Genomic DNA, 21,074 nt, shown 5'->3' with positions numbered 1-21,074 from the left:
CGTGGTAATTGGAATGTTAATGCCGGGAAGTACTTCTTAACAGCCCCCTTGTCATTTCTACTCATTTTTCTTACTGCTCTTTTTAGTTTTATAAACAAATCTTTTTCACATTGTAGACCCCTGGTTATTTAGAAACAGGTATCGTAGCTCCACCACTATTATATAACATTCTTTAGATGTGTGAATGAGATTAAAAGATCTAGAAATACTTCTTATGCTTATAATTCTTTTTTAAAAATTATTATTATTATTATTATTACTTTTTTTTTTTTTTTTTTTTTTTTTTAGCAATTTCTACACCCAACATGGGGCTTAAACTCACAACCCCCAGATCGAAAGTCTCATGCTGTTCCAACTGAGCCAGCCAGGCTCCTCTTATTCTTACAATTCTTAAAATTTAGAGCCAGCTTTTTCTTATGGAAATGGGAGTGTATTCTACATAAATGATGCTGAGTTATATGGTTGAAAGCTTTGGGACCTGGGTCACTCAGTTGGTTAAGCGTCTGACTCTTGATTTTGGCTCAGGGCATGATCTCCCTGTTTGTGAGCTTGAACCCCATGATGCTAACAGTGCAGAGCCTGCTTGGGATTCTGTCTCTCCCTCTCTCTCTCTCTCTTTCTCTCTCAAAATAAATAAAAGTAAACTTAAAAAAAATAAAGTTAAAGCCTTGTATTATAAGACCACTATGTTTAAAAGTTAAGATGCTATATGAAAGAGAAATTCAGATTCTAGGAAGCACTTTATTTTTGGTTTCATGGTTGAAATATATTTCCATTAGCTGATAAGATATTATTCTGAAGTATACAATTCCAGAAGTTTGTGGTGTATCTTAATTGTGCAATTCCTGAAAGTCTTTTTAGTTAAAAAAATTAAGGGATGTTTTTGTGGGGAGGTAGAGGTATTGAAGCTGGTATGATATTCATGATTTGTGTCTTGGGTTTAGAAAATTCTGAGAGAACTATAGTTTCATAGGCCTTTGTTGCGAGGGCTTTAGCTCAGTCAGAACTGTTGTAATTTTGACTATATCTCTAATAGATTATTTCACTTCTCCAAACCTTTATTCTCTAAACCTTTGTTCCTTATCACATGAGGATTAAAAAGAGCTATTTATCTTTAGTATTGATATTAAATTAGGTAATATGTCACACTACTAGCTAGGCGCCTTAAATAAAGGCATTGATAGTAATAATAGTAATAATGATAATAGCATTAAGAATAAGAACGATAGGCTAAATTTTATAGTGTTCTTTCCTTGCTTAGACACTATTTATTTCACAGTATTAACAGTAACTAATGCTTATGAAGATCTTATTAGTTGTTCACATTGTGTAAATAAGGACACAGAGGCAAGTGAAGGTAAGTAGTTTGCTCACGTTAACTTAGGTAGAAAGGGGCAGAGACCATGTCATGCCTAGTAGCAGTTATTCTCATGACATTAGTTTTAAGCTAAGTATTTACTTAAAATTATTTTTAAATTATTTTTCTACAGTCACTGAAAGAAAAAGAACTAGTAAATGAAAAGTCTAAATTGGCAGAGATAGAGGAAATTAAGTGTAGACAGGAAAAAGAAATTGCTAAATTGAGTGAAGAACTCAAGTCCCACAAGCAAGAAAGCATAAAGGTATGTTAAGATAAGCATTGTCCCTCCTTCTATCCTGTATTATTGTCATTTAAACAAAAAATATGTATATATATCTTACTGAGAATCTACTATGTGCTAGATGCAGTTTTGTTGTTTTGACAAATACTCTTGCTGTCATCCCTGTGTTGTGTGTTATCCATATACATGTGTTGAAACTATGTTCCTTTGGTTTGCAGATTAGTGAATAAAGCAAAGTAGGTCTAAAAGTTTAGATTTGTTGAGATGATAATCAACAGAGCTGTTGATTTAGAAAATTGTGCCTGTGTTGGGGTGCCTGGGTGGCTCAGTCGGTTAAGTGTCCGACTTCGGCTCAGGTCTTGATCTCAGGGTTCATGGGTTTGAGCCCCACCTTGGGCTCTGTGCTGACAGCTCAGAGCCTGGAGCCTACTTTGGATTCTGTGTCCCTGCCTCTCTCTGCCCCTACCCCACTCGTGCTCTGTCTCTCTTTGTCTCTCCAAAAATAAATGTTAAAAAAAATTAAAGAAAATTATGCCTATGTTTAGAATTAAGATTTTTAGGGGATTCTGTTGTTTCAGTTGTTTTTCTTCCTAAAATCTTTTAATACTCTGTTTGGAACATTTTTCCTGTCATAAGTGTACCTAGGGTGCCAGCTGAAGAAACTAATTGTCTATCATTTGCTTTGTAAAAATGTTATTCATTTTCTCAAAGGTTAGATTCTCTCTTGAATGCTCTCAATAACGCCTTTTATGTCTATCAGTATACTTCCCATTTTGCTTTATAATTTATTACCTCTTTATGTTATTATATTCTTACACACTGTGACTTCCTTAAAGCAGGTAATGTATATAATCTTTATCTGCATCCTTAAAACCTAACACAGTGTGTGATGCCTCAGTGGTGACCAATAAATAAATGCTTGCTAAGTGAGAAAAGGGAAAATAAGGGGTAGAGGTTCTTCACGTAATTTCATCAAAACGTGCATGTAAAGTGTCACTTGAGTTTAAATGATTGTTGAGCAGGAAGTAAATAATCTTGCGTCTTTTTAACCAGTTGTTTGAAATACTGAACTTTAAGAATCTCATAAGAGAAGAGGCTAAAACTCTTTTATATTGTTAGGATAAGTTGTATAAATTTCAGCTACATTTTGAAATATTCACTGTAAAGGATGATTTAGTTCCGGCCTTTTTCAATAGGAGGTAACAAATCTCAAGGATGCCAAACAGCTTTTGATTCAGCAGAAACTCGAGCTTCAAGGGAAAGTAGATTCCCTGAAGGCAACCCTTGACCAGGAGAAGAGAAACCAGCAAATGCTAAAAGAGCAGGTGAAAAAGGAAGAAGATGAACTAAAGAAAGAGTTTACTGAGAAGGAGGCTAAACTGGTCAGTAAGTTAATGGTGGGGAGTGTGTTTTGTAATTGATTTTGTAAGTCAATCCAGTAAGAGAGGATTTTTCTACTTGGAAGTTAGGATTTAAGTGCTCTTACCTAGCATTTTACTTTTTGATTGAGAAAGGAGATCTGATTTGTTTAAATAGCTGATATGTGATTGGAAATATTTTAGTCTGTAATTATATTTTGGTTTAGAGAAGTGAAAATTCAATGAAACATAATTCATAAAAAATAAACACACTTTTAGTGCCAGAAAAACAAATCCACAGCTATGTAGATTGAGGTAAATGGCGTGAATGCTGATGATGTTAAACTCATTTGTTTGGTCGAAGTGAGTGTTGATAAGGGAGAACGGAAACTTCAGTGTGGAATTTTGATGACCAAAGTCTACTTTTCCTTCCCTAAATTGTGCATGCCAAAATGGGAAGCATCTGGCTTTCCTCTGTTGAATTAAGTCCAAATATCCCCACATAACTTGAGGGCTGAACGTTTTAGTTGAAGATTTGCGATTTCAAGTTCACACAGTGAGTTGAATGGCTTGGAATTGGCTTTTTGGCAGGTTGATAGAAGAAAAGGTACATGTGGATTTTGGGACTGAAAATGCCAGCTTTGTGTCCAGGGCACCTTGCTATCCCTAACTATGTGTTCTTCCCCTGTTCTAGTGAGGAAAACGAAAACCTCAAATTGCTGTATGTTAGTGGTTCTTCTTAGAGGCTTGCTGACTCTCATTTCAGCATTATGGCCTTTGAGCCAGTTCAGATTACACAGATGTTTGTGGAATCAATTTTATTAGAATGAGATGAATACATTCTCCTGCCTTCTTTCCTGAAGAAGTAGTATTACTTATGTTGCCAGTATTTTAAGTTCAATAGCTAACTTAAATTTATTTTGCATTACTTTAGGAATAGGTTTTTTCCTCACTGTTCTTCCTTTTCTCAGCATTCCGAAATAAAAGAAAAAGAAATAGGAATGAAGAAGCATGAAGAAAATGAAGCTAAACTTACCATGCAGATTACAGCATTAAATGAAAACTTGGGCACCGTAAAGAAGGAGTGGCAGTCTAGTCAACGTAGAGTCAGCGAGCTCGAGAAACAGACGGACGACTTACGGGGTGAAATTGCAGTATTAGAAGCCACAGTTCAGAATAATCAGGATGAAAGGAGAGCACTACTAGAAAGGTGATTGATGTCTAGTAAAATTAGTGTGTTTCCATTCTAAGTGACAAGAAGATTGTCTTTTTCCACATTTTTTAAAATAGAAGAGTCTTGAGAAGAGTACATTGGTCCCGCAGGTATTTATGCAGCCATTTAAAAACTAACTCTTAAAACAATCAGATAGTTGAAATTAAAGTATTATATTTGAGGTTACGAAGTAGTTTCTTATCTCTGTTCTAGAAGGATCTTTGATAATGTTTTTAAAAAATTAATGATTGCTTTGCAATCTGTTCTAGATGTCTTAAAGGAGAAGGTGAAATAGAAAAGCTTCAAACCAAAGTACTAGAATTGCAAAGAAAGCTGGATAATACGACCGCAGCGGTGCAGGAGCTGGGCAGAGAAAATCAATCCCTTCAAGTAAGTCATCTGGTAATGTGAGGCTATTTTTCAGTCTAGAGTTAACTCTTAGTGAAAAGCATATTTGCAATCTTTTTTGTTTTTTGTTTTTTGTTTTGAGAGAGAGAGAACCTGAGTAAGGGAGGGGCAGAGAGAGAGGGGGGAGACAGGATCCCAAGCAGGCTCCACGCCATCAGCGCAGAGCCCGACATGGAGTTGATCTCACCGATGGCAAGAACATGACCTGAGCCAAAACCAAGTGTCAGATGTTTAACCACCTGAGCCACCCAAGGCACCCCAGCGTATTTTCAATCTTTAAAAAAAATCTCCTGTATTTAATAAATAACTTTTGAATGGTTACTATCTGTATAGCAATATTGTAGGTGTTATGGATAGTTGAATAAAAGTGATAAAGAATTAATCTGAGAGACCCCAGGGATCAGTTAGAAAGCCTTGTCATTCACGAATTGGCAGCTCTGGGAAAATTGAGGAACATCAAGGAATAGACGAGCTGCTATGTGTTAAAGAAGTGATCTGAATATGTGCTCAGGGTACTTAGCAAGGATTGATCATTAGGGTTAGAAGGGATGGGAAATCACCAAAGATTAGAAATTGCCGGTGCCTTTGAGGGTAAAAATTTGACTTAATTTGTCATTCAGACTTAAGAGTGTAGCAGCTTTTGACAATGGAAGCCAACCAAAGTATTTCTGATTTTTAAAATTTTATCCCATGGTGCCTATACGTCTAAATTTTGAGAAACTTGGGCACCAAATTAGAAATTATCCATCATTCTTTAAAATGTTGAATATTATAATGTATGGACACCCCCTTTTTTTTTTTGATAGATCAAACACACGCAAGCATTAAATAGGAAGTGGGCAGAAGACAATGAAGTACAAAACTGCATGGCCTGTGGGAAAGGCTTTTCAGTAACAGTGAGACGGGTAAATGATTTTGTTCATATTGCTGTGGTTCTGGATTTTATTTCTCAGTATCAATTAATGTTTTAACCATCAAAATCTTGTATTTGACAGATTTAAAATTTTTCTATTTATTGGTTAACTTTACAACTACATAGAATAATTAAATTTTATGCAGTCTAGTTTCTGGTCAGCATATGTATTTCAATTTTAGTTTTAAGTATAGTCCTTGCCTTCCTACTCAGTTACTCTCTGGAATAGTCATTTTCTGAACCACTGGGCCATATGTTTAGTCATTATGTGTTTAACTCATATGTTTTAGTCATCATTGGGTTATTTTAAAGAAAAAGCAGAGATGAAAAAAATATTTATTCTGAATAATACCATGTGAAGTTTATATTCCTATTGAAGAAATTATGCCTGAAACACTTGGCAAATAGAAATGGTTTTCAGCTGGTCGAGGTGCTTTATTATCACTTTTTAAATGCCTCTGAAGGTTCTTTTGAGAATTCTTGATGAATTTCATATTAGATGTTTGGCACACTGAGAAATAGAAAGCATTCAAATTAAGAGATTAAATTGACATGTTGAAATATTATTAAATAATACACTAATCCCTTGAAAGTTAATATACCTTCACAGTGCAGTTTGCAGTATTCTTATATCTCATCATGCTTTTGGTGTAGTTTTTATGCTTGAAATTGTTTAATTTTTGCCATTTACAGCATCACTGCAGACAATGTGGAAATATCTTCTGTGCTGAGTGTTCGGCCAAAAATGCCTTAACTCCATCTTCTAAGAAGCCTGTTCGTGTCTGTGATGCATGTTTCAATGACTTGCAAGGATAATGGGTTATCACAACTTCAGAATAGTATTACACTAACATTAGATTTTTAATAAATGCACTTAATAGAGGTCTTGGACTACTATTTGATTTGGACAGTGGTTGCAATATTAGACCAAATTAGAATTCATATATTTTGGAATGTTATCAATATCAAGTAAAACTCTTCTATTTTTGTGAGACTTGGGCTCATCTTTCATTACTTTTTTCCATTTAACCCCTGGAACAGCTTTCATGCCAAGTTTAGAATTAGCCAATGAAATGTAAATAAACTTTGGACAGAAAATAGCAATGTATTTTTTTAAATATAATTTCATTGTTCACAAATGACATGAATATACGCTTCCATAGCTTACTTTTTTCTCCCAAATTTAGTATACAAAAATGTACATGGGTGATGTTATCACATCATATATGTTGCACAATAGCACATTATATTATTATTATATTAGATACTCTCTTGGTGAAGTCATGCACAGAACTATAAAACTTTCTTTTTTTCTTATATATAGGTCCATAGCTCAGTTGCATTGTTATGTTATAAATTTACTACTCATGTGTTCTAAGTACAGTTTATGTTGAAATATGTACTAACCATGAATTTGAACATGGTTTTTGTTTTAACAATATTGATTAAATTCTCTTGGGTAGATTTTATGAAAACCTCTGTAAAATCAGTTTGCTTACTTGATAGTTATCCTGGGGTTGTATTTTAAAGATTAGGGTTAATTTTTCTTTGTCTTTTTCTATCTCATGTTTAAACTCTCACATACTGTTAAGAATTCTATAAAACTACCCACCCTCACCCCCCAGCTGGAGAATGAATCGTAAAAATTGTATAATGGTTCTATTGTCAGTTTCTTGTAAGTAGGAAGGTTTTGGAGATTAGGCTTTATGTTATACCCTCGGATTGTCTCTCCAGCATTTTGGGAATCTGAGTTTGCTTTTTTAATGGATCTATTTTTCCCTTTATTTGGTTTAACCTTTCGAACTGTGGCTCAGCTTCACTGTAATAGTTTTATAATTTTGCATCTTAAAGCCAGTAACTGATATTGCTCTTGTCTTATCTGTGAAAACAAATACACGTGGGAAGGAGACATTAAATATTCGACTTTACATCTTCTTACCTAATAGGGAAACATTTTTGAAAGTTGTGAAGTTGACTTAAATTTAAAATGGTTATGAATTTGGGGTTCCATATTAACTGGTAAATCTTTTCACTTTGCAAAAATACTGCTATGAAATTGCTTTAAAGTAACAGCTGGAGAATAGAATATCACCAAAAACAAATATATTTCGGAATCCCAAAGTTATAATCAGAACTGAAACAGAATGGCTAATTAAGGGTAATTAAAAGTTAGCTTATTTGTATGCTGAACAATGGAATTGAACTTTAATTTATCATAGTCTTCTTAATTTGGGAAACATCTGTAGAGAGGTCATTAATATTGGTTTATTCTTTCTAGAGAAAAAATATAAAGTTATACATTTGTGCAGTGTAATCATCTGGTAATAATAAGGAAGAATGGGAGTTAATATTTCGTTTGCAATAGTCTATAATATACACTTGCTTTCAAATATCATGCCGAAATAAAGTTATCGTGTTTATGCTTTACCTGTAACATCGATAAATGAAGAGATTGTCCTATTCATTTAATTATTTTACAAAACTCAGTTAAGTAAATCCTGCTGTCAGTAGCTATTAAGGACCCTGATGGTGTCCCTAGACTAGGATAGACATACATCCTTGAGCATACATAAAGAAGAAATACAATGACTCTTTATTAAAAACAACAGCTGGATGATATAAATTGAGCTAAAATTATTTATGCATTTTCATATGCTTATAAATCCTTTCAAAGAGTCTTAATTCTACACTTTAAATATAAGGAAGTTAATATGAAACTTAAAAATTTTCTTTGTTGGAAAAATAGATATTCACAGTACCTTTTTTTTTTTTTTTTTTTAAGATAGTAAAACTTCATGAGGATTCTAGGTTAGAATATTTGTTCACTTCATCTCCTAACTGGGTGCGCTGAAGGCCTTTTCCCGTCTTATCCACCCACCCACATATTCACAAAAAAAAAAATGTCGGGAGGGCAACAAACAAAATTGTATGTGTTTGAGTAATCACTAGTTTTCATCTAGCTAAATCTCATTTTATAGGTCCTGAATAATTTACCATAGGCTACTACACTAATGCTATCAGAAATGAACCTTTTTTGTGTGTGTGCTTATTAACTCTCACTAATTTAACGTGTTTTTAAAGAAAACAAAAAGGGTTTTCTTTTTCTTTTAACTAAAAAGTCATCTTCTGAGTTCTTACTGGCTCTACATTTTAGATGTTTGCTGGTACTATTTGTCAGTGAGTTAGGGGTGGCACGTCCCAGCTCTTGGCTCTAATGCGAAGCCTGTTGGCATCACATGTAGTAAATTCCAAACCCCAGCATAGAAATGTGAATTAAAATCAAGTTTTGCTGGGTTAGAGTACAATAAAGTATACCTACAGATTTTTTTTTAATAGGAAGAAGACAAAGCTGCTGGTATAGGATTAGTTCATTTTGAAGAAAAAAGAGGGAAACACAAAGACCTCAATGCAGTGTACAAATAACATTTTGTTCAACTACCTCTTAATGTGGAATTAGCTAGTTTGATAGTTTCCTCACAGTAATGTTAAATAGTAACTGCCAAATTTGTTAGTTTCCCATCTCTCTTAAAGGCTTTGGATTATTTTATAGTTTTGAGAACTTTGAAGCCACTTTTTTTTAACTTTGCATTTGCATAAAAATGTTTAGCTTCTAAGTGGAGAGCAAATTATGATCATATATTTTGATATTCATGACCTATTTGACTATAGCAATTTTTTTTAATGCACTTTGGCTATAAAACCATGGATGATTTGATCCATAAGAGTTAAATGTGCCATCAATTTAGTATTCCTAGACATGAGCTTGATGAATGGCATTCTGTAATTATAATGTGCCACACATTATCGTGTCTTAATTGCCCTTTGCCTGAATTTTAATGATCAATTTGTTATTGTTGCAGATGTGAATATTGTGCATAAACTTACTAAATTTATGTAAAATTGTATAAAATAGAATTGGAAATAGCTAAGTTCTTTCTGTGTAGAAGTAATGAATTTATTGTAACATGATGCAGTTATGTATATGACATTCTGTACTTCCTTGAACTGGATCATATATTCATAGTTTCTATAGAAACTTTTGCATGAATATTTTCTCATTTAGGTTTTGGATTCATTGTTTGTATTGTGTTTACTACTTGTGATCATGTAGTTGTGCCTTATTTTGTGAGAGAGTTTAGCTCAGTAAATACTGTAATTTCTAAACTCAGTGAGTGGAAGGTTATCGATTATAAATGTAACTGATAAATTACACAACAGCATTTAAATCTGTATAAAGAAAAATGGAAGGATCCTTATTGAATTGTTGATTTTGTTTTTTTTAATTTGTTAAAGATGATATTAAAAAACCATTTCTTTCTAGTAGATGTATTCTGTGACTGTAAATTATTTTTTTCTATTAAAAAAAAAAGTACATGGGGTGCCTGGGTGGCTCAGTTGGTTGAGCGTCTGACTCTTGATTTTGGCTCAGGTCATGATCCCAGGGTCATGGGGTCAAGCCCCGCACCGGACTCCTCACCGAGTATGAAGCCTGCTTGAGATTCTCTCTCTCCCCCCACCCCTCTCTCCAGCTCGTGCACGCCCTCTCTCTCTCTCAAATAAAAATAAATGAAAAAGAATACAAAATATTAACCATTTTGTACTTATTTACAGATTGTTAGAACTTTCCACATGGATGTAGACCGTGGGTATGCTTTGGTGTTCAATTTAGGAATTAGGAATGAAGTTCATAATTGCAAGAGAAATTACTAAAGCCATTTTGCTTAAGACATTCCCTTCTTATTCCATTCATTATTGTGAAGAATTAACAAACCTACAAAGAAATACTAAACAATATTAAAGTCATTCCTTCTTTCATTGTTCATCTAAGTTTAGTACCCAGGTGACCATTTAAAGACACTTTTCTGAGGACTCAGTATACCAGTTGCTTATTACCGTGTTTTTCCTGGGAACCAAAATTCCAGAAGTGTTTTTTTTTTTTTATTTGACTCTAATGTGCTTCCCTCTGAAGAGTTCAATGTGTATATCCTCAAGAACTTCCTAGATTATATATTAGACATGTTCTTTTGTGAGTGCTATAGAATTTCAGTTTAAATATGTAGCATATTCTTTTTTAAATTGTATTTTATTGTGATCACATTTAACAGATCTACCCTCTTTGACAGCTTTTAAATTCTAGTAGAGCAGACCTGTAGAGCTTCCTTATCTCACTTCACTGAAACTTTATGCCGTTGACTGGTGACTTCCCATTTCTCCCTCCCTTGGCAACCTCTATTCTACTCTGATTCTATGCGTCTGACTACTTTCGATACCTCACGTCAGTGGAGTCATACAGTATTTGTCTCTCTGTGACTGATTGACTTCTTTTAGCGTGATGTCCGAGGTTCATCTCTGTTGTTGCAAATTGCAGAATTTCCTTCTTCTCAAAGGCTGAATAGTATTCCATTGTATGTATATGCCATATTTTCTTTACCCGTTCATCTGTTGGTGGACATTAAGGGTTTTTCCACTTCTTGGCTATTGTGAATAGTGCTGTGATGAACATGGGAATACTAATAGTTCTTTGCATCTAGCGTATTCTTCTTCAGCTGTTTTCCATCTTGATGTTAATTTACTCAGTCTTTCCCTTTAATGAGATTTAAGGGTAAATGAGTTCTTTATACATATAATTACTTATTGGACTCACAGGTTTTTTTAAAAAAAAATTTTAATGTTTATTTATTTTTGAAGGAGAGACAGTGTGAGCAGGGGTGGGGCAGAGAGAGGGGGAGACATAGAATCTGAAGCAGGCTGCAGGCTTTGAGGTGTCAGCACAGAGCCCAGCTCGGGGCTCGAACTCATAAGCTGTGAGATCATGACCTGAGCTGAAGTTAGACACTTAACAGATTGAGCCACCCAGGTGCCCCTGGACTTAGAGGATTATAAAAGGAATCTTGAGAGATCACTTAGTCCCGGTCCGTGTCCTTCCTCTTAGGTTGGTTTTAAGTATTTAAAAGTTTCTACAAGATGATTGTTGATTTTTTTTTTTTCTAAAATATATATATTATTTTTTGGTCAGATATTTCTTCCTAAATCTTCTCTTGCACAAATCTGTATTGTCTTCTGGATGTAATTGCTTTCAATCCCATCTAGGTCCCCTCTCTAGGAACTCACCTGCAGTCTAGTCCCCATTCTTGGCCCTCCCCTTTTTTTTTCTCATTTATTCTTAGACATTAACAGTAGTTAATTGCTTTCGAGATTCTCCTTTTAATTCAACTTATTCTTAATAAATATCTGAAGTGATTATATAGAGACTGCCCCTCCCTTCTAATAGTGCTTGGCCCTTGGACAAGAGCCTTTATGCTGCATTGTGGCGAAATCTGTGTATTCCTCAAAGAATTAACTGCATGTGATGACTTCCTCAAGCCCCATCCTCTCTGTCTCATCCTCCAACTTAAGGAGATCAGTTAACGTATCACTTATCTTCCAGCTCAAATTGAAAAGTGTAATACGTCCCTTTTGGAAATTGCGGAAGTTACCATTCCTGAAATTGAAATTTGTGGATTTCCTCTTGATACGATCTGACTATAAGAACCCGTTTTTTTGGGGCGCCTGAGTGGCTCAGTCGGTTAAGCGTCCGACTTCAGCTCAGGTCACGATCTCGCGGTCCGTGAGTTCGAGCCCCGTGTCGGGCTCTGTGCTGACAGCTCAGAGCCTGGAGCCTGTTTCAGATTCTGTGTCTCCCTCTCTCTGACCCTCCCCCGTTCATGCTCTGTCTCTCTCTGTCTCAAAAATAAATAAACGTTAAAAAAAATTTTTTTTTAAATAATAAAAAAAAAAGAATCCGTTTTTTTAAATGAAGTGAATAGTATATTCCACCATGACAATATAATTCAAGCTACTTTTACTTGATAAAGATTCTAATGACATTTCAAGTGCTTTCTGCCAAATAATCTTGGCTGTTCTATGCCAGCACACACACCACTCAAACCAGAAAGTGGTTTTATGACAAACTTCATCGTTCATTCCTCAAAAAATGAGGTTCAGAGAAAGCTACCTTAACTATTTCTATGAAAATCTCCCATATAAAAGTGTTAACTGGTGAAACTGGCACAGACACTTGCTTTTTTCCCCCCTTAAAATAAGGGCATTTAATCTCTGGGATTTTCTACTTTCAATTTAGGGTATTACCAAGTATACCTGAGGTAAGTAAACTGTTGGCAAATAGGTATTTAAAAACTGTTAAATATAGACCTTATTGATTGCTTAATCTGTTAAAAAAGCAACCAAAGTTGTATCAGAATTATCAATGCGCTTTAGGGGTGCCTGGATGGCTCAGTGGGTTGAGCATCCAACTTTAGCTCAGGTCATGATCTCACGGTTCGGAAGTTCAAGCCCCGCGTTGGGCTGTGTGCTGACAGCTCGGAGCCTGGAGCCTGCTTCAGATTCTGTGTCTCCCTCTGCCCCTCCCCTGCTCATTTCTCTCTCTCTCTCTGTGTCTCAAAAATAAACATTTAAAAAAGTTAAAAAAAAAAGAATTATCATTGCATGTGAGGTAGGACTGTAAAGCAGTTAAGACTGGTTTATGAGCCATGTAGGAAATATGGTTTCATTATTGACATACACAAAAGTGAGATGCTAGAATTCACACTGAGCACAAGCAGTGGACATTGCTTTCCTTCTGACCCTCCATTCATCTGATCTTTCACGCTTTACAAATTCTAATAGCACCATACTTCACTCAAACCTCTTGCGAGCCCTACTGAAACATGATAAGGTATCAGTTACATACCTGCCAAAAAATTCCTCAGAGTTCAAATTTGTTGCGGTCATTATTCCTCTATAATGAGGATTTTCCTAGCTCAAATCCTCAAATTCTGGAACTCCTTTAAAATGCACATTTCTTTCTAGCTCATCACTAAATAAGTGTTAGAAAAGTTTGAATGAAAGAATACCTTAATCCTAATGTCTAAAAAATGCACCATTTGTTTTAGGTTCCTACATTTCAGAGGATTCTGCAGGTGATGTAAATAAAGATATCTTCTTGGTTTCCTGGTTCTTGGTGAAGCAAGATATTGCTGCTGTTATTTGTGTCATCCAAGTTTTCTGTTAAGAATCATATATAATACATATATACTATATATATAATATATAGGGAGAGAATGTTGACAATTATTCACATACTTGGACTAATATTTTCCTTTGTATTTATTGACTTGCTCTTTAAAACTGAAGACTAATGAAACACTTGCATGTTTCCCGTTTTCTTTAATATGTCACAAATACCTCTAATCATCTGTGAAAATGGAAGTGGATTAAATGAGAATGGTATGGAAGTTGGGAAAAGAGTTATAAATAATCAGGGAATCATAATAGTCCGTGATGACTAGAAAAACGAGCACTGAGAATATAAATAGTTTGAAAATTGAATTCCTTGAATTTCCATTTTGTATGGAAATAGTTCTTAACAAGTGGCATAATTTGCAAAGCCGACTGAGGAAGGTGACCCTGAAAATTGAGTTATTAGGGCTAAAGCAACACTGCGTTAATTGTCTGGCTACGTTGTTGCCATGATGAAAACCTTCCTGGGGAAAGAAAACTTCTAAGATGGAGAAACCAGTCAGGTGGCTGCTTCTCAGTGCCATAGCTGAGTCAACACTGGCCTCTTTTCTGAACACTTGCGTATCTTCAAAGGTGGTTCGTTATTGCGGTGGCCCCTCATTTGAGCTGACGTCACATAATTTGCATACCAGGACGTTCACAGTCGGAACACCTTAAAAGTCAATCATGCAATCCAAAGCAGTTCTTTCCCATTGTTTCACGTAAGCTGTGCAACTCCAAGGCTGCTTGAGGTTCTGCTCCAGGCGAAAATGAAGGAGCTGTGTCGGCTCTGTGAGTGTGAAGAGGTGGTCAGCTCTTGAGATTTCTGAGCATGATAGGGACTAGATGTCCACATCCTTCCCCCTCTTAACCTCTGCCCTTCCCAAAGCCGGCGAAGGAAATACACAAACTTTCCCATTTCCCATTACTTAAGAGGCTTGGGGGGAGATTCTTCCTTATGTCAGGTCTGAAGAATCAAAACCTGCACAACTGAGATACATACTTTGATATTTTCTCTTTGGGTTTGGAATAAGAACATTGCTGTCCACACCGTCGATACCTGTTTTCATGTTGTACAAGGAAAGCATTTCTCAGCCCAAACGCTAGAAAAAGGTTACATAGGCAAAAGAAATCGTTTAATATTAAATCCAGTTTCTCAGGACAAGAACCTAGAGTTTTTGAATATTCTCAATGAATATGGAAAGTTTATGTAGATAACAAACAAAAAAAGAGAATTGATTCCGAGAGCAAGACTTCACTACCATGTCCAAAGAGAGCCCACTTAAATATGAGAACCCTTTCTTCCTTAGCTAACAACTTCTGCAGCTTAATGAAATGCAATTATGGCTTATGTGATGGAAAATGGGCACCTTCTAGAAGAAATTTAGCATGCTAGGTGGATAGTGTGTATGTAAAATACAGATAATAAAAAGATGGAAAACAATGTAACTGTTGTCTCTTTCATCCACCACTCCTGTTTAAAATGTTACTGTTGTAGTTAAAGTGAAATCCCATTGAAGCAAGGGTTATAGACATAGTAAGATGTACCAAAAGTACCAAGTCTCCTGAGTGCTTCATTAACAGGCCAAAAAATTGACTCAAAATTCATCATCTACAAATTATGTGAGATGTGAAACAAACAAAAATAAGTGTTGGTGTGGTTTCTGTGCTTGTAAAAGAAAGTCTGTTCTGTCATTACCTAGCTGGTCTCTTAGAGAAATGACAGGAGATACTGAGAGAGTAATTCTCGTGTTTTTATTTTGTTTTATTGTATTTTTTTTTAATGTGGCAGGTGCTTTATATTTTTTTTAAACATTTTTTTTAACATTTATTTATTTTTGAGACAGAGGCAGAGCATGAACGGGGGAGGGTCAGAGAGAGAGGGAGACACAGAATCCGAAGCAGGCTCCAGGCTCCGAGCTGTCAGCACAGAGCCCGATGCGGGGCTCGAACTCACAGACCGCGAGATCATGACCTGAGCTGAAGTCGGACACTTAGCCGACTGAGCCACCCAGGCGCCCCTGGCAGGTGCTTTTAAAATAAAAACTTCTTCCTTGAAATTCTAATACAACAAAGGGAGTAAAATTCTGCAGTCCATGCAGTTAATTTATGTGTGGGAACAAACAAAAACGAAACCAGGCTTGTCTTCTTGTCATACCAAGGAGTACTTCAGAGAGAAGGAGGAGAGCACTGACTTTTTATTCCTGGCGGATCATAAGCTGATGCGTGTCCCCTGTCATTATTTGTATTTGATGAAATGTGTGGGTTTAACTCAGACTCACCGGAAGAGGTTGGGCCTCATTTCAAAATCAGAGCAAATGCAAGACTTTCTTTCTTTTATTTATTTTATTTTTTTAACGTTTATTTATTTTTGAGACAGAGAGACAGAGCATGAATGGGGGAGGGTCAGAGAGAGGGAGACACAGAATCTGAAACAGGCTCCAGGCTCTGAGCTGTCAGCACAGAGCCTGGCGTGGGGCTCGAACTCGTGAACGGCGAGATCACGACCTGAGCCAAAGTCGGACGCTTCACTGACTGAGCCACCCAGATGCCCCAAGACTTTCATTTTCTTAACTGCAAGAACTATTTTAGTATCACAGGTAATACTCATAGCAGTCTAAAGTTCCTAATTCCTAAATTCTACCACAACAAAGTCTGTTAAGGGCATGACATTCTGTCAGCTTCTCTGAGATGGGAGGACTATTAAAAGACTTTCTGGGGAAAAAAGATCTGAGTGAATTTGTTTTACCCCTTGATTTTTCTCCTTATAAATATTCTGTAGGGAGTGAGGCTTTTCAGATGAGGTGGTTGTTCTTGGCTGGATTTTGGAATCCGTTATCCTCAAAAATTGTAACTGTAGTTCTCAATTATTCAAGGTATCTGTCATCTGCTTGATTTGTAACATGGGTACAGGGAACATTATAAGCAGGGGAACTGGTCCAGCGAGGCTTGTAAAATAAAACGAGGAGAGAAAATATGTGGTCAAGAATCGCCCTTTTTCTTGCCTGACATTCTAATATAGCAATTAACAATAATTAATACAACTGACACCATTTATTAAATCCTTATTTCTGGGCACTGTGTATTTTTTCCCCTCCTTTTTGTATCATTTAAACCACACAGCAACTGAGTAAGTCATCTAGTTCCTACTTACGAATAAGGAAGCAGATTTCATTTTCCCCAGGTCACACAGCTTGCAAATGATACAGCCGGGATTTGAAACTAGGTTGTCAATCACTCCAAAGCCCCATCTCTTCTTTTTTAGCCCTTTATTCTCTCCCATCCTACAGCTATTTTGGTTCATGTACTATCTGGACAGTCAAAATAATAGATGAGAGGAATGAGGAAAAAAATACATGAATGTATAGAAGACGAGATGGTAGTAACAAATTAGAAAATAACAAAAAAATGGTGGAAACACAGCTTTAAAAAAAGATAGTTTTTATTAAAAAAAAAAAAAAAAGGAATAGAGAAGAAAAAACCTGCATCTCCCAAGGTAATCCAGGGATGTGAGATTTCCCAGAAAGTCGAGTTCCTAAAGCCGGCAGGGCCGACACTAACCTGAGCCCCCAGCCTAAGTAAGCCGCTTCCACTCCTGCCCTGGGGTTCTGACAGCCTCCTGCCCTCAAGTCCGTTTACCACCTTCTGACTGTGGCCGCTGGAGTGACAAAAATTTCCTGCCCTAGGATGGCCTCTGGTGATGGCATTTTTCCCCATGAAAAAGTAAACTAAGCAAGCAGACAAAAGTACTTCTGGGCCCCTGTGCTGAGTCTCTGCCTATCAACACCCCCTCTGCCATCGCTGACCAGGGAGGGGGGGCTCCCCGGGGGCAGTGGCAGGGATGGGGCTGGGGAGCACACTCACGGACAAAGGCTTTGCTCCCCTTTTAAGGGGACATTTCCTCTAGAAATGTCTTCTGGCCTTAGGCAGACTTCAGCTTACACAGACCCCAAGGGGTCACAGTCGATTCAAATACGAGGCCTTTCAGCCTGCGCAGGTCACGTTTCAGCAAATCCCAGAAGTGGAAAGAACAGACAAGAGGGGAGAAGGCTCGGGTTCTAGATGTTGCCTCTTCGTGGAGCCCATCTGCTCTTGGGGAAAGTTTGCTTCCACTCATGAGTTAACATGCAAAGCATTGACATATATAACTTGGTTACATAACACAACGATGTCAATGTTTGCCATTATTATTATTCAGGTGTGTTTTCATTCATTCACTGTGTAGTGTTTCTCCACCGTGTTTAAGGTCACCCTACGCTTGTCAGTAAAGCTCTGGGCTTGGCTGCTGGTTTGGGAGTTGAGAACCATGGGTAGTGCTCCTGTTTTTTCCTGCTCCTCCCTTAGGACAGAAAGGTGATCCCCTCACCCCCGCCAGCCTGGCTTCAGCAGGTCTCCTAGGAGCCTGTACGTGGGGCAGAATCCCCTTCTGCTTCCTTCTGAACACAGGCCATTCCCCCAGCACTGAGGAAACTGAGTCCCAGGGCTTCCACATCAGGGTTTACTATTGATCTTTGATTATTCTGAGGACTCCCCCCAAAACAAGGGCTGTTTCTTGTCTTTCTAACTCCAGGGTGCCCACAGAGTGCCTGGTTCTCAGGAGACACTCACGGAATGCTTGAGCAAATGAATAAGATGATATGTATTTTTGACATATACACCTACATTTTTATGTGCACGTGCGCATCTCTCTCTCTCTCTCTCTCTATCTATATATCTATATATCTATATATCTATATATCTTCATTTCTGACATATTTCTGTCCACAGAGCTATTATAACATCTTAGACTTGTAAGGCAGGCACATCATTGTTTACCAGTGCTTTAACAATACCAATTGTACTAATAATGATATCAAAATACTGATAATAGTGTATTGAGTGCTTTACAGGCGTTATTCCATCTCACTCTCCTGACCACGGAGGTAGATATTCTTATTTCACCAGGAGAAATCTGTGGCCGAGAAGATTCAAATGCCTCGCCTTTCTTGACATCCGTAAGAAATGGAATTTGCTTTTGGTATTGTTTTTCAGTTCAGAGCTATGGGACTAAAAAAAAACCCACAGTTGGGGCCCCTGGGTGGCTCAGTCGGTTAAGCCTCCACCTTCGGCTCAGTTCATGATCTCACAGTTTGTGGGTTCGAACCCCACGCTGGGCTCTGTGCTGACAGCTCAGAGCCTGGAGCCTGCTTCCGGATTCTGGGTCTCCCTTGCTGCCCCTTTCCTGCTCACTCTCTCTCTCTCTCTCTCTCTCTCTCTCTCTCTCAAAAATAATAAACATTAGGGGCGCCTGGGTGGCGCAGTCGGTCCGACTTCAGCCAGGTCACGACCTCGCGGTCCGTGAGTTCGAGCCCCGCGTCAGGCTCTGGGCTGATGGCTCAGAGCCTGGAGCCTGTTTCCGATTCTGTGTCTCCCTCTCTCTCTGCCCCTCCCCCGTTCATGCTCTGTCTCTCTCTGTCCCAAAAATAAATAAACGTTGAAAAAAAAAAATTTTTTTTTAAAAAAATAAAAAAAAAAATAATAAACATTAAAAAAAAAAAGCCACAGTTAGTGAGTGGTAGAGTTGAGTTATCCAAGCACTGGAAACCAAGTCCAACAGTTTTTTCAGAATTAATTCGTAGAGTGAGTACTAGTCACATAGGAACCAGGCGTTGTATCTTACGAAGATTTAAATTGGATTCATGTCTTATTACCAAAACAAGGTCAATATAAAATCCATGATGGCAAACAGCTAAGCTGACTGATGAAAATAGACACATGCCAGACATGTGGAGTGGATCGACACTTTTGACCACCAATCGGTCTAGTGGAATGGGCTGATCAAGTACCATACACGAACCACCCTCTTTTATTACTGTTCACGGCTCAGCAGTAAGCGAAGGACACATTAAACCAGTGCCTGAACCTCCAAGTTTCCCAAAGTAAAGAAGAAAATAATGCAATAAATAGGAAATCAACACTGATGCACATACCTAAGGTGCGTCCTTAACCAAATCAATTTTTAGAAACAATTGCTTAAACCCCAGCTAACGATTCTTTCTGGATCTTGAAAAGCACTTCCCTCCAATACATAGTGTATTTATTTATTTATTTATTTATTTCATACCATGTATTTTTTTTAAATTTTATTTTATTTTTTAAAATTTACATCCAAATTACTTAGCATATAGTGCAACAATGATTTCAGGAGTAGATTCCTTAGTGCCCCTTACCCATTTGGCCCATCCCTCCTCCCACAACCCCTCCAGTAACCCTCAGTGTGTTCTCCATATTTATGAGTCTCTTCTGTTTTGTCCCCTCCCTGTTTTTATATTATTTTTGTTTCCCTTCCCTTAAGTTCATCTGTTTTGTCTCTTAAAGTCCTCATATGAGTGAAGTCATAGGATTTTTGTCTTTCTCTGACTAATTTCACTTAGCATAATACCCTCCAGTTCCACCCACGTAGTTGCAAATGGCAAGATTGCATTCTTTTTGATTGCTGAGTAATACTCCATTGTGTATATATTTACCACCTCTTCTTTATCCATTCATCCATCGATAGACATTTGGGCTCTTTCTATACTTTGGCTATTGTGGATAGTGCTGCTATAAACATGGGGGTGCATGTGTCCCTTTGAAATAGCACACTTGTATCCCATGGATACAAGCAATTGCCTAGTAGTGCAATTGCTGGGTCGTAGGGTAGTTCTATTTTTAGTTTTTTGAGGAACCTCCATACTGTTTTCCAGAGTGGCTGCACCAGCTTGCATTCCCACCAACAACGCAAAAGAGATCCTCTTTCTCCGCATCCTCGCCAACATGTGTTGTTGCCCGAGTTGTTAATGTTAGCCATTCTGACAGGCGTGAGGTGGTATCTCCTTGTGGTTTTGATTTGTGTTTCCCTGATGATGAGTGATGTTGAGCATTTTTTCACGTGTCAGTTGGCCATCTGGATGTCTTCTTTAGAGAAGTGTCTATTCATGTCTTTTGCCCATTTCTTCACTGGATTATTTGTTTTTTGGGTGTTGAGTTGGATAAGTTTTTTATAGATTTTGGATACTAACCCTTTATCCGATATGTCATTTGCAAATATCTTCTCCCATTCTGTTGGTTGCCTTTTAGTTTTACTGATTGTTTCCTTCATTGTGCAGAAGATTTTTTATCTTGATGAGGTCCCAGTAGTTCATTTTTGTTTTTGTTTCCCTTGCCTCCAGAGACGTGTTGAGTAAGAAGTTGCTGTGGCCAAGATCAAAGAGGTTTTTGCCTGCTTTCTCCTCAAGGATTTTGATGGCTTCCTGTCTTACATTTAGGTCTTTCATCCATTTTGAGGGTTTTTTTTTTTTGTGTATGGTGTAAGAAAGTGGTCCAGGTTCATTCTTCTGCATGTCGCTGTCCAGTTTTCCCAGCACTACTTGCTGAAGAGACTGTCTTTATTCCATTGGATATTCTTTCCCGCTTTGTCAAAGATTAGTTGGCCACACGTTTGTGGGTCTGTTTCTGGGTTCTCTATTCTGTTCCACTGATCTGAGTGTCTGTTCTTGTGCCAGTACCATACTGTCTTGATGATT

The 21,074-nt window shown here is 37.3% G+C and overlaps 2 protein-coding genes across 2 annotated transcripts in view; one reads left to right on the top strand and one right to left on the bottom strand.

Annotated features, from left to right (window-relative positions):
* EEA1 (early endosome antigen 1) overlaps positions 1-9,816 on the top strand; it is a 115,900-nt gene extending 106,084 nt beyond the window's left edge. The window contains exons 24-29 of the mRNA XM_047065385.1: positions 1,491-1,622; positions 2,798-2,983; positions 3,931-4,169; positions 4,442-4,562; positions 5,387-5,485; positions 6,187-9,816. Coding sequence (XP_046921341.1) covers positions 1,491-1,622; positions 2,798-2,983; positions 3,931-4,169; positions 4,442-4,562; positions 5,387-5,485; positions 6,187-6,309 — 900 coding nt within the window. The 3' untranslated portion in view covers positions 6,310-9,816. The remainder of the gene's footprint in view (positions 1-1,490; positions 1,623-2,797; positions 2,984-3,930; positions 4,170-4,441; positions 4,563-5,386; positions 5,486-6,186) is intronic.
* Positions 9,817-13,363: 3,547 nt separating this feature from the next.
* The window catches only part of PLEKHG7 (pleckstrin homology and RhoGEF domain containing G7), a 61,504-nt gene continuing 53,793 nt past the window's right edge, over positions 13,364-21,074 (bottom strand). Inside the window, 4 exon segments of the mRNA XM_053722159.1 lie at positions 13,364-13,536; positions 14,534-14,575; positions 14,578-14,633; positions 19,289-19,443. Of these exon segments, the coding sequence (XP_053578134.1) occupies positions 13,429-13,536; positions 14,534-14,575; positions 14,578-14,633; positions 19,289-19,443 (361 nt within the window). The 3' untranslated portion in view covers positions 13,364-13,428.

This window comes from Lynx rufus, unplaced genomic scaffold (genome assembly GCF_022079265.1).
Source record: "Lynx rufus isolate CCGP_SWC_20201006 ecotype Redwood Valley unplaced genomic scaffold, mLynRuf1.p SCAF_7, whole genome shotgun sequence".
Lineage (NCBI taxonomy): Eukaryota > Metazoa > Chordata > Mammalia > Carnivora > Felidae > Lynx > Lynx rufus.
This window is presented reverse-complemented; position numbering and strand designations above follow the sequence as displayed.